The sequence below is a fragment of the Drosophila eugracilis genome, unplaced genomic scaffold, assembly GCF_018153835.1.
Source record: "Drosophila eugracilis isolate 14026-0451.02 unplaced genomic scaffold, ASM1815383v1 contig_367, whole genome shotgun sequence".
NCBI classification, from domain to species: Eukaryota; Metazoa; Arthropoda; class Insecta; order Diptera; family Drosophilidae; genus Drosophila; species Drosophila eugracilis.
Window position 1 is genome coordinate 3,258,668 of NW_024573224.1, and position 16,173 is coordinate 3,274,840.

Below are 16,173 nucleotides of genomic sequence, written 5' to 3' on the forward strand. Positions count from 1 at the left end.
TGGCTATTTTTACGCTCATTCAGTTTTCAAGCTGAATCCTTAGAAATTAATAGTAATAATTAGTTATCCCATAACAAAGAAAACTGCATGTTTCTCAACCTTATAAATTATGAATTATATTTTCATTTAAAAAATCCAATTAAGTTTGTTTAGCGTATAAAGCAGGTCACTCGTGAATCACGAGTTTCGCCATGACATCTCTAAGCGATTAGTAACGAATATTTGCTTAGATTGAATGTTTTCCAACTCTGGTAGTAGCTAGATCAGCTTCTTTGCACCACGTAAATAAAGTTTCGGTCCGTAACTTTATTGATTGCTTATCGCGGAGGAAAATAAGTAAATCGTTTATGGCTGTATACTTTCGAAACGGACGTGGACAAAGCCGGTGAATACAAACAAAAAGATAAAATAAAGTTGGCGGGGTAGAAATTCCAATTGGAAGAACCCAATGCCGTTAAATGACCTTGGAAGAGGCGGAGCAACCAGCCAGCCCTACAATCAACAAAAACAATTTCATGCGTTTCGCTGGAATGTTTATTTAGATTTGGTGTAAATAAAAATGAGCGTGCGCGAGTGTGTGTGTGCTAGGGCCCAACAGCTGATCCGCCTAGCTGCCACCTGATTTTGGGACTGGGGGTGGGGCTCTGTTATTCTGTATGCTCGCGATGATCTCATTCTCTTAAAATCGGAGCAATAGCTAAAACAACCTGACACATGTGTTTTCTGCCCCTGTAGTTACCTAGTCTTGGAGGATCTGGAGGAGCAATGGGTAAAGATCAGCATTTGCTGGAGGCATCGCGAGGCGGTGACATCAAAACGGTAGACAAACTGTTGGAGCACTCAAGCAAACGCCATGGACCGCTGTCCAGGTGAGTCATCATATGCACCTGTTAAAATACCGGTTTATATTTAGAAACGAATATTTTCCCAGCTTTCGTCGCAGCCCCAGCATTAATTGCCAGGACATGAATGGATATACTTCGCTGCACCACGCATGTCTAAATGGTCATAGCAACATTGTGCGGCTTCTCCTATCCCACAACGCACTGTTAGATGTGCCCGATATACGTGGCTCCACGCCTCTTTTTCTGGCTGCCTGGGCAGGGCACCAGGACATCGTCAAGATGCTGCTGATGCACACTCCAACAGGTGCAAATCCCAATGCTCAGACCATCGAGAACGAAACGCCGTTGCACTCGGGTGCTCAGCATGGTCACAATGCCGTGGTGGCCATCTTGCTGTCCTATGGTGCCGATCCCGCCATACGAAACAATAGCTTCCAAACGGCTCTGGACTTGGCTGCTCAGTTTGGCCGCCTGCAAGTGGTTCAGACCCTGCTTCGCATTGATCCTGACCTGATATTGCCATATAAGCGTTTGGAGGAGGATGAGGAGCTGCTGGGCTGCTCTCCCATTAAGCACATCTTCACGCACACATGCCTGCACTTGGCCAGCCGGAATGGGCACAAAAAGGTGGTGGAAACACTACTGGCGGCCGGCGTCGACGTCAATATACTCACAAACGCGGGCAGCGCCCTTCACGAGGCGGCTCTCTGCGGCAAGAAGTCCGTAGTGGTAACCCTACTCAAAGCTGGTATATACGTTCATGCGACCGATGGGAATGGACGCACAGCTCTGGACATACTCTCCGATTATCCGCCGCATGTGACCTACGACATTGTAGCTGCCATCAACGGTTCGTATGAGTAATACCCAGGGCTTTTCCTTGACTCATTTTTGATTACCCGCTGCTATTTCTTATCTTTATTGAGATCAATAGATCTTTTTACCCGCTTACCTAAAAAAAATATACTAATCATTCTCGCTGTAAACTCTTCATCTTTTATTTATATTTCTGTTGCCGTAAAACAATAATTTAATAATAAATAATGTCTAAAATATTTAAGAAAATAAAAATAAGCTTAGTAAAAATTAGTTATACTCAAGATGGAAACAAGTGACTTTGTTCCCAATCGTAGCCAAGTTGACCAATCTTTAATGGGCCTCCAAACCATCCACGATCTTTTGCAGAGTTCACACAAGCGACGAGGGAACAGAAGCCACTCGCTGTGGAGAACGGAACACAGTCGCTGCCGAAGAGACTGTACGAGAAGAACTCGCAGCGACAGAAGCTACCGCCTAGGCAGAGGAAGTAAGCCCAGCAACTCCATGCATTGCGATACTGAGACACCCACCCACATCTTTGCTGACCCTAATTAACTTAGCCCGCAGCTCATGTCATTCGGAAAGCGCACTCATCCCCACTTGCACTCGTACCCACTTTCATGTCCACGCCCACTAGCCCTAGCACTCATCAGAATTAGCTTCAACATCGATTGTGCGTCTCTTCAATTAACTGGTCTGGTCTCGTTTGGTCTCTATTCCATAACCACCCACTCACCCCTCGCCATGTAGAAAGCAAGATCATCAAGCCAACGGACTTTCGCACTCTTTAAGCTCTCTGGACGTATTTGCCAAGGCGCCGGATAACTACCTGCAAATGAAGCCCATTATTCAGCAGAAGTCCTGTGACAACATGACCGACATAAAGTCTGATGGTAGAGATCCGTGGTCCAGCTACAAGCCGGTGTATAAACAACCAATCCTGCCCAGCTTTCGGACAGGCAGTGATATCTCTAACGGATCGGTTCCCTCAAGATCGTATGAGTACATTAATCTACTGAGAAACGGTTCCGCCAGCGATGATAACTCCGCCAGCACCAGCAGCAATTGTAAGTAAAGTTTTTTATTGCCCCATTCATTGAAAATAATTGATAATTATGTAATTTAATAACGAAGTACGCATATTCATTGCACAGTGAATCAATGAAATAAACATCTGGATTTCTGTCCAATTACAGCTGCGGTGCGTCAGCAAGCGGTAGCTACATATGTAGAGATGACGCTACCGTCTCCTCCGGTTCCCAAACCACGCACTCGAATAAACGGCGAATATAACGACTACGCGAATCTGGTGCCAATAGAAGAAGGCAGCTGCGTGGCAGATGTAGACAATAACAATAACAGCAATGGTAATGGCAACAAATTGCGATTGGTTCGCCATTCACCCACGCCGGATTATCCACCACCCACGGTTACCGAGGCGGAGCGCACGATCTTCAACTTCATGCAGCCGGCTACTTTACGCAAAAATAGTTTGCTGGAACTAGGGGATTCACCGCGGACCACTAACTCGGTTAGCTCCGACCAGGTGGAAGAATTCGTTGCCGATGTCCCTTTCGCTGGACTCTTTAAAGGATCAACTTTGAACTTGTCCTCGGATGTAGTAGATGGAAATGGTTCTCAGACAGGGGATCGAGAGTTTCTGCGATCACCCAGCATGGTAAGATCGGCACACGCCCAAAACCACCGACGCAGCCTGTCCAAGCAACGATTCTCTGCTTTGGGAGAGGACTTTAGCGCCTCTCGAGTGTGGGCCGAGATCGATACAATTTTTGAGAACATTGGCAACGAAGTGTCCACTGTTGAGTATGAAACCGATGAGCTGATCAGTGAACCAACAAGCCTTTCCTTAGAAGATTCTCGACAATCCTTGCACATACGAGATCCGGCGGAATTGCTGCTGGGAAGAAAACAGAGCTCCACCTCCAATTGGTGCCACTCGCCATACACCCTAATCTATGGCGAAATACGATATTCTCTGTTCGTAAGTATACTAATAATATTAGCTATGAATAAGTAATATCTCAATTTACTATTGCAGTATCTTGGATCAACAGTAATAAGGAAGCTGCAGGGTACCCTTTCAACGCGCAAATCCATCCAAAAACTGAAGATCGATGAAAACATGAAGTCTGCGGCAAGTGTTAGTGATTTCAGTTTGCTCGAGAACTGCACCACTTCTACAAAGTACCTGAAGGCTGCCAACCTCCAGTCGCGACTCAATGTGGACATTGCTGTTTCCTGTATCGGCGTCAAGTTTATAGATCATGATAAAAAGGTTCATAGATATATGATATACCAATAATTATAAGCAAATATTTAATCTTGCTTTTTTTATAGACTGCCATTTGTTGCCATGAGATAGAGAATATCAATTGCGTTTGCCAGGACTCTGGAGATTTGCGCTATTTTGCGTACATAACCAAAGAACAGGACCTGCACTATTGCCATGTCTTTATGGTGGATAGCTTGGTTCGTCATTTGTGAATGATTAAACTTTTGTAGTTAACCAGTTCTTTCCCCAGGAATTAGCTAAGGAAATCATTATGACCCTGGGACAGGCCTTCGAGGTGGCCTATCAGTTAGCCCTGAGCAGACAGGGCACGCCCTTAAACGGAGAGTGCTAAGCCATGGAAGTGCCAGAACTGCCACTGGGCGGTCTATATTATTTATTTCATTGCATTTTACATGTAAATGTTTTTTTTCATTTGCTAGTCGTTGATGCCATCTCTATGCTGGCTTTGCTTCACATAAGGCAGCTCACATGTTAAGTATTTTGACAGTTTTTTAAATAAATTTATAACAAATTAGCTGCTTCTTAATAATGGTTTGGAATTATTGTTATGAAATTTTTCTTAGACATATTTGAAATTTAACGATCATTTGAGTTTAGCGGGAAAGTGGTATTTTTTAGGGTATTCATTATTTGTTACAATCAGTCAACCAAACATCTGGTAACACTAATACATATCATCTTCAAAAAAAACGTACAGATTGAATATCACTGGCATTTTATTTTGCGTATATTTAAAAGAAAACTCGAAAGATACACCTGAAAATGGAGTTGAATACTGGTAAATACAAAGTGAAGTGTGAATTGGTGCTGGAGTACATATTGTTTACCACAAATTATTGTAGATAATCCTTCAAACGAAGTTAGCGTCCTCGCGCCTAACGATCAGGAAAATGAGGACGCCAATCTGAATTTGGAAACTCTAGACGCTGTGGGCACTCCAATGGCCAAGAAAACGCGTAGAGCCGTCCTCAAACGAATGAACGCCACTTCGGAAAAGGATTCGCCAACACATCCTGATCCTCCGAAAACGCCTGGCTCGCCTGGCCATGTTCGTCCAACCACTGAAACCCCAAGACGCAGTTGCCGCAAAAGTGTGCGTCCGCCAATCGACTATGATGACATAGTGCGATCCGCCAAGAAAGTTTTAGTTGAAGCATCAACTGACGATCCCGAGAACGAAGAGCCCTCCACTCAAAAGTGGAGTGCCGCAGAGGTGGGCAAAAATACGCGCAAGCGCAGTCGCAAGTCCAAGCGCGTAGCTAGCAAGAAGCAGAAAACAGATCAGGTTGTTTTTGAAGAAAATGTTGGGGAAGTGCAGGATACAGAGATGGAGATTCCAAAAGAAAATGTGGAGAAGCCTCAGGATCAAGTTAAAATTACAGAGGTTCAAGCAGACAACGAAGAAGTGAAGCAACGAAAATCCATTAGGAAATCCACCAAGACATCTAAAAATCAAGTTCAACCCCGAAAACAAAACTTCGAGGAACAAGAGCCATCCAAATATATAGTTGCTGATGCGGAGAAAGATGAACTGGGCTTGTGCCTACTGGATATGGATGACAATGATAAAGAGGAAACAAATATAAAGGCGGGAGAGTCAGCTGAAACTGCTCCAAAGAAGAAAGATGAAAATGTTGTTGTTCAAGATAGAGCGCAGTTTAGTACTGACGAAAAAGTTGATGAAACCACAAAACCACTTACACCAATTAAACAGAAAATAAATACAGTTGAAGATAGCCTTTCTGTGGTACAATCAGCTGAGGCAGCTAATGTTATCGATGAGCAAAGCCCTGAAGAAGAAATGCCCTCACTATTTATGGAAAGTGAAGATCTGAATGGACCAGAGAAGTCGCCGCTTAACACCACATTCGACGCAGAGGATAAGAAAGATTTAGATGCAAGCGTTATCTTGGTTGTTAGTCCCCTTCAGCAGCCAGAAGCTAAGGCCTCCAATATTGATGCAAGTGTTATCCTTGTGGACAGTCCTGAACAATCTGAAATTTGCGCTCCTAAGCCAGAAATTTCTGAGGAAAAATCAGAGATTAAAGTGGTCCTCACAACAGAAGATGATCAAGACCAGGTCCTATTAGATCTAAATGATATATCTTCGCCAAAGGAGTTAAATCCCAGGAAATCAAAGGGTTATCGATTCCCCACACCATATAAGACAGGAACGATCTTTAAGTTTACAAAAACACCAGAGGCAGTTAGCAAGCATAACATTAAAACCTTTTTCGAGGAAGATGTTTCTGTTACAAAGAACGTTCGCAAACGTTCCAAGTCAACGAGCCAGTTAAATGATAACGTGTCGAGGACTGTATCTTTTCAGAGTCCCATTGAGATTGCCCATGTCGAGGACATTGACAAGCGCTGGAAGGGACTTCAAAAAAATAGTAAGAATTATATGAACATTTTAATTAAAACCCTTTACTTACTCCAGTTCCTTTAGATGTTAACAACCGCCGCAGGCGATCAAAGTCATTGGATGAGAACCGTTGCAAAATAAGCAGGATTCCCAAGCCAAGCAAAGGTATATAGTCAAATATAGTTATCCTGTTCTAGTAATATAACTTGTTTGTTTCCCCAGGAGTTATACTGGTAAACAGAACCAACACACCTAGCCAGGTAAATAAGCGCACAAAGATGCCCAATTTTGCTGCCATGCATGAAAAGCAGTTTGCCAGGATGGAAAGCCTCTTGGATCACGTCGAACGGAAGGCGGAGCGCGCTAAAGTGCTGACAAACTCAGTGCAAAAGCAACCAGGATCAACCTCCAAGAAGCCGCAAATTTCTGCTTCTGTGGAAGAGGGCACCCGTCCAAGAGCAATGAAAAAGATCGACATGACCGCCAATCGAAGTATGGTGATGGAACACTCAACCGATAAGCTCAACTCATCCCGATTGCCCTTGAAGACCACCGCTCCCGTTCTCAATGTGGTTCCGAAGCCAGCATTCAATCTGTCCACCTCTATGGTGAAGACATTTAACGCTACGTTCAGCAGCAGACCGGTAGAGTCGCATGATACCAAGCTCGCGGAGCGACGTCAACGTCGCATTGAAATGTTTAAAGGCAGGACAACGAAGGACCAAAAGGAAAAAGCAGAGTTCATCCGTGGAGTGCGTCTGAATCGGCGATTTGAGCTACAAATGCAACACCGTCGGCACTTGGAGGAGGATTAGTTTCCTAAGTTATTTTGTTAATTCTTCATATTTCCTTATGCTTAACCTTATGTATTCGCTTTAACATACCAGTTTTAATTTTAGATTCGTCTAAAAGGAGATTCAAATTTCTGTTAAATCCAATAAATATGTTTTCTTGTGTCATACTTTGTTTTTGAAAGAATTAATTCCCCTTCTCCACGGCGGTGGAAGACAATTATTATATTTTATGTTACATTATTAAGAAAAAAATTCAATTACTAATAAAAAAATGTGTAAAATGTATTTTTACGTAAAGTTTTTATTTTATTTTACATTTAATATGGTGTTCTAATTTTTAAAGCCGCCAGTACCTTTGGAACAAAAAATGAGAAACTTCCAGCACTGGTCGTAAACACGATTTTGATTTACCTCAGTACGCACGTCCGTTTAATTCAAATAAATAGTAAATATTTAACAACCATTTGTACGAAGAACTTCAACAACTACACTTAACTCGCAAGTTATTTTGTTATTTTTTAAATTTGTGTTGTTTTTGTATTTAAATTGCGAAAACTTTATCGTGACTACAAAGTTTCTTTTTGTATTCCGATCGAGACCAGTTGGCAGCACCGTCCAAATAACGGCGCTAATCGTGTTCTTTTGATTTTTTCTTTCGCTTTGACGTCTTTTCGCGTTTACTCCTCTTTACCTTATTTCCTTTCCCCTGCCAAAACAAAAAGCGGACCCATAAAATGTGTGACGCAGCGATTCCTGTAAAGCCATGGCAGTTGTCCGGAATATCGTACAGCAGTGGAATTTCAGCGCTCTGCTTGCTGAACCTGGAGATCGAACAGTTCTACAGTTACATCCAGTCCACGCCAACAGAATTCTTTTTGCGGGCGGAGGCAGTGCGACGCATCGAGGACGTGGCGCTTTCACTCTGGCCAGGCGCATGCGTGGAGGTTTTTGGCTCATTCCGGACTGGACTAAACTTGCCGGATTCGGACATAGATTTGGTAGTTCACAACGGTTACTACTGGAACCCCAGGGTGCTGCATGAGCTTCAAAATGAACTTGTTTGCCAGGGGGTCACAGATCCTGACACCGTGAGTGTCCTCGACAAGGCCTCTGTGCCGGTGGTGAAGTTCACGGAGCGCGTCTCCCGGATAAAGTTCGATGTGACATTTAATGCGGCCGCCTCTGGCGTTAAGGCCGCTGAACTTATTAAGGACTTCATTCGCCAGTTTCCCGAGTTGCCCAAGCTGGTTATGGTGCTTAAACAGTTTCTCAGCCTTCAGGGGCTTAACGAGGTATACAGTTTCGGTGGGGTCTCGTCCTACGCCCTCACTCTTATGGTCATTAGCTTCCTTCAGCAACAGGCGCGCAGTAATAAGCGATACAATGTCAACAATAAGCTTGCCCTGCTGCTCATCCAGTTTTTGGAATACTACGGCCACAAGTTTGACTTCTTTAAGTACGGGATCTCCGTTCTCGGTGACGGCGGATGCGTCGAAAAAGAGCGACTTCGATCCACGCTGGGAGAGAATAATTGGCAGTCAGTACTTAGTATAGAGGATCCTGTGACACCGACTAATGATATTGGAAGAAGCTCATATGCTGCTCTGCATGTGATGCAGGAATTCGAATCTGCCTTCTTAAAGCTTTCCAAGCTAGTGGACTCCGATTCTACCAAGATTGTAGGTCCCATTTTGGACAAAATTGTGGAGGTACCACAATCAATGGTCAATTATCGGGCCTGGGTGCACTACAATTTCCAGTACTTGACGGTTCCCGGAACCTCTAGTCCCAGCCCCATTGGAGAAACCACGCACACAGGCTCCTCCACTTCGGCCTCCGAGGATGAGCGCTCAGACGGCCAGTTGACAGCCCGGAACGGATTCCGCCGTTGCGGAGATGGTCCGCCCCAGAACCTAGACTTAGATGCCACATTGGCTAACCTTAAGTTAAATTAAGTATTTTAACATTTAGCTACTGGTGATTTTACTTCTATACTTCTATAGTTTTACATTTTATTTGCATACAATTATGCTCGGCATATGAAATCTAAAAAAATGCAATCTTAGGCTGCATTTTGCATTTTTTATCTATTAATTAAGAACTAAAATTATACAAAAAAAGGCCACCTGCCAATGTAGTTAATTTTAGTGACTAAACGTATTCAAATTAACAATAAAAGAATGTAAAGCCGTATCGTACTTGTGACATATTACAAATAAAATAAAATGTATGCCGTAAAATGCTCTTGTTTGTGAGTCATATCATTTTGTTTATAAAACTTAATAATCATATATATTAAACCGCTTCAGTATAATAATAATAGGATAAGTATAAGATTTTCATTTCTATGCCTAGAAAGAAAATAGAGAAATGAAATCCTTATTGGTATAACATCAAATCCTTATTCGATAAGTCACTGTTTATGGTTAGCAGTGACTTTAGCGAACTGTTATCTTCGCATCTCTTCTGACTTTTCCGCTGAAGGTGGCAACCCTGGTCGCTGTCACTTGCTTTTTGGTCCAGGCGTGTTGTGTAAACGCTGGCCCTCTTTTCTGAATCCGAAATTCCGGCGCAAGCTCTCCGGGATTGTACTTATCAGAACCTAAGACTTCCCCTAGGCCATGCTGCACCTCTTACGGCGGCGTACGGCGTTAGTGCCCCTCATCCGGGGCCCGATTAGTGCTTCGCTGCACACAACGGAAAACCGGCCGGGTTACATAGTGCTGTAAGTATGGAAATTAACTTCAATTTGGTATCCGGATATATTATTGTTATCCTTCCAGAGTCCCGGAGATCGGTGAGGAGGGTCCACTTGGTGAGGGCGTGCTGAAGCCGGACGGTCTACCCGCCTTCAGTGACATCACAATAGAGATGTGCCTGGGTGCCATTGGGCAGCAGGCTTCGGCTGTGGAGAACTCAGTGAAGGCGCTGGAGGCCGATCTGCAAAATGGCAAGTCGTTAGACGCCGGCGGAATCTTCCGTGAGCTGGACACCGTCACAGGGCCACTAGAGACTACGTGGGGCGTGGCAAAGGCTTTGTACCTGGGTAACTCCACTCTGATTCCCACCAAATCCTACATGAACATCCACGAACGGGCTCGTAATGCTCGGGCGGCCAAGTTTTGCAATCATACAGTGTTTAAGGCACTTAATGATGCTTCGGCCGAATCTGGACCAGATGAGCGGCGACTGCGACAAAAGTTCCTGCTCGAGGGCAAGCTGAACGGGCTTACCCTGGACAAGGATAAGCAGGACGGACTGAAGGAGCTGCTCACCCATCTGGGCCGCGAGAGAGCCAGCTTCAAGAACAAGGTCAACATGGCAGTGCATTCGTTCGGTCAAGTGATTACCGACTTCAATTTAGTAAGAGATTTCCCGCCTTCCCTTCTAGAGGCAACTGCACGCGATCCCAGTCAGCCGTTGGAGGGTCCATGGAAAATTACGCTGCAGCCTCAAGTGGTCGACGGATTCCTTAAACACTGCCCAGAGCGACTGCAACGCTGGAACGTTTGGAGAGCTAGCGTTTTAAAGGCGTCTTCGCAGCAGGAAAAATCACTAGAGAACAGCACACACCTTGAGAAGATCCGTGGTTTACGCAAGCGACAGGCAAATCTACTGGGCTATGCTAACTTCGCGGACATGTCCATGCAGACGAAGATGGTGGGTAGTGTGGACAACCTGAAGCAAATATTTGCTAAACTACTTAAATTCGCCGGCCCTGCTCAAAGTGTGGAGCTAGACAAGCTCCAGAGTTTTGCCCAGGATAGCGGCTGTGACTACAAACTGGAGGCCTACGATGTGGCCTACTGGCGACGCAAACAACTGGTGGCTGAGCACGGCCTGCAAGAGCAGAAGCTCAGTGAGTTCTTTCCACTGCCCCGCGTTCTGTCCGGAATGTTTGCGCTTAGCGAAAAGCTTTTCGGCATCCAGATAGTAGAGCAGCCCAATGCGGAGGTATGGCACCCGGCAGTCAAGTTCTACGACGTGTTCGATGCTGATTCGGATAATAGCTCCACTCCGGTGGGAGGTTTCTATGTGGACTGTTACTCCAAAGAGCACAAGTTCGGCCGAAACAACGGTTGGATGGTGGGTATAAGAAATAGCAATAGATCCGCAGGTCTGACGCCCCTCTGCGCACTGATCTTCAACTTTTCTGAGCCGCATAAAAATTCGGCAGAGGGCAGGCCCCCACTTCTCGCATACGATGATCTACAGATGCTCTTCAAGACCTTTGGTAGTGGATTGCAGCATCTGCTTACTCAAGCGGGCTACAGCGATCTAGCTGGTCTTTCGAACATCGAGTGGGATGCCTCTCAGGTGTCCGGTCATGTGATGAGCAACTTTCTCGATGACCCCACAGTGATCCAAAACCTTTCCGGGCATTTTAGCAGTGGTGAAGCCCCTGGAAGCTAAGCTTTCTCAAAAGATGCGACTGCTGAAGACCCAATTGGCTGGCTACAATTTATGCCAGGACCTATATCTGGCAGATCTTGACGTCGAGCTGCATCGATCGAATGCCTTTTGGTTGGAGATTGTTCGTAAGCTTTGGCCCGTGTACCACTGTATGCCGCTGGACAAGAAAGACGCCCATCCCTGCTCACTCACGGATATTTTTGCTGGAGATTGGGCAGCCGCGCAATTCAGTCACTTGTACTCCCGGCTAATAGCCGCAGACATTTCAAGCAGCTTTGCTGTGCAGCGAAGCGAGGAGAACTATGCTGCCGTTGGTAGACGCTACAAGCAGACTTTCCTGAGTTCCGGCGGATCAGTTCCCACGGCGGAAGTATTTCGCCGCTTCCAGGGTCGCGACCCGTCTGGCGAAGCACTCCTTAAGTCCCTGGACATATTCGAAACCTCACAGACTACGGAAAACAATTGAGGGTCAGGCTCTGACCCGCTAAAACGTTATCTTTTGTGTGTAGTCAACTGATAAGCCTGATCGATGGCAGCCTGGGTTGCTCGACTTGTTTGACTAACAATTTTAGGGGAAAGTAATCTTTTGAGTATTTGAAACAATTTTAAAATAGGTTTGAAATAAAATGTTAAATATTTGTTAATTGGTCAAGAAATACATGTACTTATTGAATACAAGTATATATTCTCTGATTTCCCAAAGAGAAAAACACAAACGAGTTTTACCTGATCAATGATAATAATTGACAATTCTGTACTTTCCGCTTTTTCGATTTATTAGTTAGGCAAGTCGATCTACACCCTAATAGCAGTCGGATTATGTGATAGCGATCGCGTGAGTCAGGTGGGATCTTATCGCAGGTGTGCAGGTGGTGACACCGGCCGCCAGTGCCGGTCCCCTCAGTTAAAACACACATTGTTGCTTTATTTAAATAATACTTTAATAATAAATTGCATAAATTTATAACATTTAACATATTCTCTCGCTCCTTCCTCGGCTCTCGATTCGGTTCGATATATAATATATACACAACAAAGGCGAAATATGCATTCTGCGGAAAGGAAAGGTATCTAGTGGTTTAGAGCAAAAACACGGATTAAAAGCTTTCACTTGTCTAGCCCTCGTTTGGAAAGCCACTAGAAATTGGGGAGGGGGGAACCGAAAGTCAGAACAGATATAATCATAGTAAATTTCGATGCAAATGTATGGATCGAACTTGGTTAGTTTACAGGAATTAATTTATATATATGCACTAAATCGAAGTGTGGTACTACTATATGCGTATGTGCTGCTCCGCAATCCGTCGGAGCGTGTTCCGCTTAAGTGTGTCGGTTGTGTGCAATGGGTGTGGAGGCTGCATATTTGAAATCTTTAGAATATTCGCTAAGGCTGCTATGTGTGGTAGTGGCCGCAGTTGCTCCCATGGCTGTTCCGTTGGCTACTTCTGTCTAGTATATCTCTGGACAGCCTTCAAAGTTCTGCTCCGCCTTGGCCTCCCAGTAGGTGTTCTTATACACGTGCACATATTCCTCGCTGCCCTCCTGCTGTTCGCGTTTAAACCACATGGGCTCATAGGCTGGATACGGCCGTCCCTCCGCCGCTGCCTCCTCCGCTTCGTTCTCTCGCCGGCGTCGCTCTTGTCGCTGCTTGTCCTCCAGGCGCAATTTTTCCTGGTTCGATTCGTCCCATCTGCCTTGCTCCATGAGCCTCTGGTCGGGACGCAGACGTGAATCCGTCGGCGCCACGCCCTCCTCTTCTTCATTAAGCTGGCAGGCTAATGTGGTGAAGTTGTAGAACTTCTCAGAGTCCGGTGGAGCAGGTCGGCGGCGCCAGGCCAGCTTAAACTCGCCCGTAGTATATGTTGGACTACTGGGGGATCCTGTAGTCTTCAGCACCGGTGCGATCTCGATCTTCAAGTCCCAAGTACCTCGCACCACCCATTTTACCTCGTTGTCCTTGTTCATCACCACACCCTTTACGCTCCTTTGCACATCGCGACTGAAGTACGAGTAGGGGATAAAGTTAAGGATGCATTTGAGTCCTTCTGCAGCCTGTGATCCCCGGATTTCCATTTCGCCATGCTGGTCAACCCACAGACGGCCCACAATGATGTTGTTGACCGTGGTTGTCACCTTGCGCCAGGCATAACGCCTGCCGCTGTTCTGAAATTGCACATAGACGCCGCCCAGAGGATTAATCTGTGGAAAAAAAAAACAATTGATTTAGATGTACCCTTTAAATGTATCCAGAGTCTCAGAGTTACTTGTCTATCTCGAAAAACAGTATTAAATTACTTATCGCTTTGGGAAATATCACTTCATATTACGAGGACTAACTCTGGCTTTAAGGATCTGTGTTGAAACGATACTCACTTGAACGTACTTGCCGCGGAACTTGCTGGTCATGGAGAACTCTTGCCAGCACGTCCAATTCTTGCTCTCGCAATGGAGCGCTGCCACAGGTGGATGGTGAGAAACCTGCTCTGCCAGGCACCTCCAGCCGTAGTCATCCATGCGGTCGCACTCGTATGTCTCGCCCAGGAGCGGATTAAAGGGCTTACCGGTACGGTTCGTGGTCGTGGCGTAGGCGGACACAGTGAAGGCGGCCAAGTAGGCCAGCTGCTCGCACTCATCCTGACATGTGGCCGCGTAGTCGAGAATCTCTGAGTACTCGTAGTCCTCCACTAGGCGCTGAAGCATTGATAGCGGCTCGTTAAAGTTTATAGGCATAGGAATTTTGGACAGATCCTTGCCGATGCAGTTCTTCATGATGCCCCAAAGACTAATGGAGTGGTTCGGTTTATCTGGTACTCGATCGCGCCGTTTCTTCATAAGATCCGGGTTCCAGTTGCGTCCGTAGATAGAGTCCGTGCTTTGCTTGGCTGGCACCGCTTTGTCCACGTCGTCATCATCGCCCTGCCCTCCAGAGGCCACACGTGGCGCGCTCACTAAACACACCTGCTGAACTGTTTGCACGGTGCGTTTCTGTTCGTCGCTCTCCGACGAGCTTCCCTCCAATTGGCCTTCCACCTGGTCCTCGCTGCTACTGCGCCGCTTGTTCATTTTCAAGATAAAGGTACCTCGCTCCCGATCCAGCGATTCCGCGGAGCGGCTGGCACCAGTGTAACCGTGCTCCTCGGCGTCAAAGAACTCCACCTCGTCATCAGAGGTCACTAGGGAACCGGCTGTACCACCACCTGAATTGGACGGCACCAGCTTATTCTGGCGCACCATGACAGCGGCCTGTTCCATCTGGGACTGCTGCTTAGCCATCTGCTCGACCATCTCCTCCAACCGCTGGCGCTGCTCTCGTTCGTGTTGCAGCATTTTCGACCACTTATGTCCCTGGGCTTCCGCCGAATGAAGGTAGTCTTTGCTGGCATTGATCATCGCATTCGAGGTGATCCGGAAGAGGGTGGCCCGCTCATTGACGATTTTCATACGGCTGGCCAGCGACTCCTCTTCGTTGGTTTCTAGATCATTAAGAGCGCGCTGAAGGGCGGCGCCGTGCTTGTTGATCAGGTCGTAGCAGGTGCGCATATTCTCCAGGCGTTCGGTGAGATCTCGAACCACAGAACTAATCTCCTGGCTGGGCACTACATGCGCTGTCTCCGTCTCCTCCTCCTCCTCGCTCTCAATGGCCCGGATAGCCTTCGCCTTAGCAAGTTCCAGGGCAGTGACCCAAGATTGGCGCTCCACTTCGGTACCGGCCTTAATGTGGAACGTCTGGGTGCCGCCGTTCGAGATGACGAATGTGCACGAGTCCACCGTGTGGATGAGGGCCCCGTGCAGCGAGATGGTTCCCCGACACGTGTGGTTAATCTCCGTTTGATTGCGGTAGTAGCTCAGCACGCCTTTCGAAAGGACGAACCACCTGCGCTGATAGCCCTTGATGTAGTTAGTCCACTTTAGAAGCCAACCTTTCATCTCCGGCAGGCCCTTCTCGGCTAGCGCATTGCCAGCGGCGTCCGTCATGGTGGCGACCGGTTCCGGAATCGTGATACACTCCTCCGGCCGGATGGAGCACCTGCTTCGAAACTGCGAATACCGCCACGTACGATGACTGGCGATTGACCGATTTGGTTCCGTTCCGCAACTCCGACTTGAAAATCGAATACGCTATTGGTTATTGGACGGCGGTAGCTGTTTGTTGGCCAATTGTTAGCATCGCACAGTGGGCGCTTGGCCTCCGGATCACCAGCGAGATTCTGATTACGTTATGGTCGCGAATCCGCCTCGCGTTCACTGTGAATTTCGTGTCGTTTCGCTTCTAATTTTCCTGCAGAAAATAAAGAAACTGTGGAAGTTGAGTGCGCGTTTGTGTGCGTGTGTGTCTCGTGTGTGTGTGCTGGCGCAGCTGCAGGTGTGTGCGTTCTGGCAGTGTTACCAGATAGTGAAATTAATATTCCTTGATATATCGATTTGCGATAGACTTTTTTATTTGCATCTCGTTTCCGGATATCGATACAATCCGATCTGATCTGAGAATGTTTTCATTTGGCTATAACTTTGATTCTTTCGTTAAAAACCAAATATAATTAATATTTTAAACATTAATATTTATTTTCAGAAATGTAGATTACTTAGCATTCCATATTTGCTAAAGGAATTTTCGAAAATTGT

The 16,173-nt window shown here is 46.1% G+C and overlaps 5 protein-coding genes across 7 annotated transcripts; 4 read left to right on the forward strand and 1 right to left on the reverse strand.

Moving 5' to 3' along the window:
• Positions 1-263: 263 nt before the first annotated feature.
• LOC108113787 (ankyrin repeat and sterile alpha motif domain-containing protein 1B) lies at positions 264-4,489 on the forward strand. 3 transcript variants are annotated; one of them, XM_017224493.2, is made up of 9 exons: positions 264-385; positions 736-869; positions 932-1,695; positions 2,031-2,151; positions 2,415-2,731; positions 2,861-3,666; positions 3,724-3,960; positions 4,023-4,154; positions 4,208-4,489. In XM_017224493.2, the coding sequence occupies exons 2-9, from the start codon at positions 766-768 to the stop codon at positions 4,307-4,309; spliced, it is 2,583 nt and encodes an 860-aa protein (XP_017079982.2). In that variant the 5' UTR covers positions 264-385; positions 736-765; the 3' UTR covers positions 4,310-4,489. The 3 variants fall into 3 exon arrangements, with proteins under 3 accessions (XP_017079982.2, XP_017079984.2, XP_017079983.2); XM_017224495.2 differs by having other exon boundaries at positions 2,457-2,731; XM_017224494.2 differs by lacking the exon at positions 264-385 and having other exon boundaries at positions 423-869.
• Positions 4,490-4,657: 168 nt separating this feature from the next.
• LOC108113806 lies at positions 4,658-7,302 on the forward strand. Its single transcript, XM_017224515.2, has 4 exons — positions 4,658-4,756; positions 4,821-6,371; positions 6,428-6,508; positions 6,566-7,302. Exons 1-4 carry the CDS (start codon positions 4,741-4,743, stop codon positions 7,156-7,158), a joined length of 2,241 nt encoding a protein of 746 aa, XP_017080004.2. The 5' UTR covers positions 4,658-4,740; the 3' UTR covers positions 7,159-7,302.
• A 206-nt stretch (positions 7,303-7,508) lies between these two features.
• On the forward strand, positions 7,509-9,377 carry LOC108113812 (inactive non-canonical poly(A) RNA polymerase protein Trf4-2). The gene has a single exon (XM_017224520.2). It carries the CDS (start codon positions 7,872-7,874, stop codon positions 9,090-9,092), a length of 1,221 nt encoding a protein of 406 aa, XP_017080009.1. The 5' UTR covers positions 7,509-7,871; the 3' UTR covers positions 9,093-9,377.
• A 251-nt stretch (positions 9,378-9,628) lies between these two features.
• Positions 9,629-12,524, forward strand: LOC108113743 (oligopeptidase A). Its single transcript, XM_017224432.2, is given in 3 exon segments — positions 9,629-9,862; positions 9,921-11,535; positions 11,537-12,524. Coding segments are annotated over 3 exon segments (2,199 nt in total). The 5' UTR covers positions 9,629-9,758; the 3' UTR covers positions 12,017-12,524.
• On the reverse strand, positions 12,470-15,907 carry LOC108113742 (oxysterol-binding protein 1). The gene is made up of 2 exons (XM_017224431.2): positions 13,924-15,907; positions 12,470-13,749 (listed from the first exon to the last, which is right to left on the reverse strand). Exons 1-2 carry the CDS (start codon positions 15,523-15,525, stop codon positions 13,000-13,002), a joined length of 2,352 nt encoding a protein of 783 aa, XP_017079920.2. The 5' UTR covers positions 15,526-15,907; the 3' UTR covers positions 12,470-12,999.
• Positions 15,908-16,173: the final 266 nt, after the last annotated feature.

Excerpts from the sequence above, each read along its gene's own strand:
- LOC108113742 (XM_017224431.2), bottom strand. The coding sequence starts at position 15,525 with ATGACGGACGCCGCTGGCAATGCGCTAGCCGAGAAGGGCCTGCCGGAG. Across the intron at positions 13,750-13,923 it reads TCCGCGGCAAGTACGTTCAA|ATTAATCCTCTGGGCGGCGT; the intron begins GTGAGTATCGTT and ends TTTTTTCCACAG.
- LOC108113806 (XM_017224515.2), top strand. Across the intron at positions 6,372-6,427 it reads GAAGGGACTTCAAAAAAATA|ATGTTAACAACCGCCGCAGG; the intron begins GTAAGAATTATA and ends CAGTTCCTTTAG. Across the intron at positions 6,509-6,565 it reads GATTCCCAAGCCAAGCAAAG|GAGTTATACTGGTAAACAGA; the intron begins GTATATAGTCAA and ends TTGTTTCCCCAG.
- LOC108113787 (XM_017224493.2), top strand. The coding sequence starts at position 766 with ATGGGTAAAGATCAGCATTTGCTGGAGGCATCGCGAGGCGGTGACATC. Across the intron at positions 1,696-2,030 it reads CATTGTAGCTGCCATCAACG|AGTTCACACAAGCGACGAGG; the intron begins GTTCGTATGAGT and ends GATCTTTTGCAG. Across the intron at positions 3,667-3,723 it reads AAATACGATATTCTCTGTTC|TATCTTGGATCAACAGTAAT; the intron begins GTAAGTATACTA and ends TTACTATTGCAG.
- LOC108113812 (XM_017224520.2), top strand. The coding sequence starts at position 7,872 with ATGTGTGACGCAGCGATTCCTGTAAAGCCATGGCAGTTGTCCGGAATA.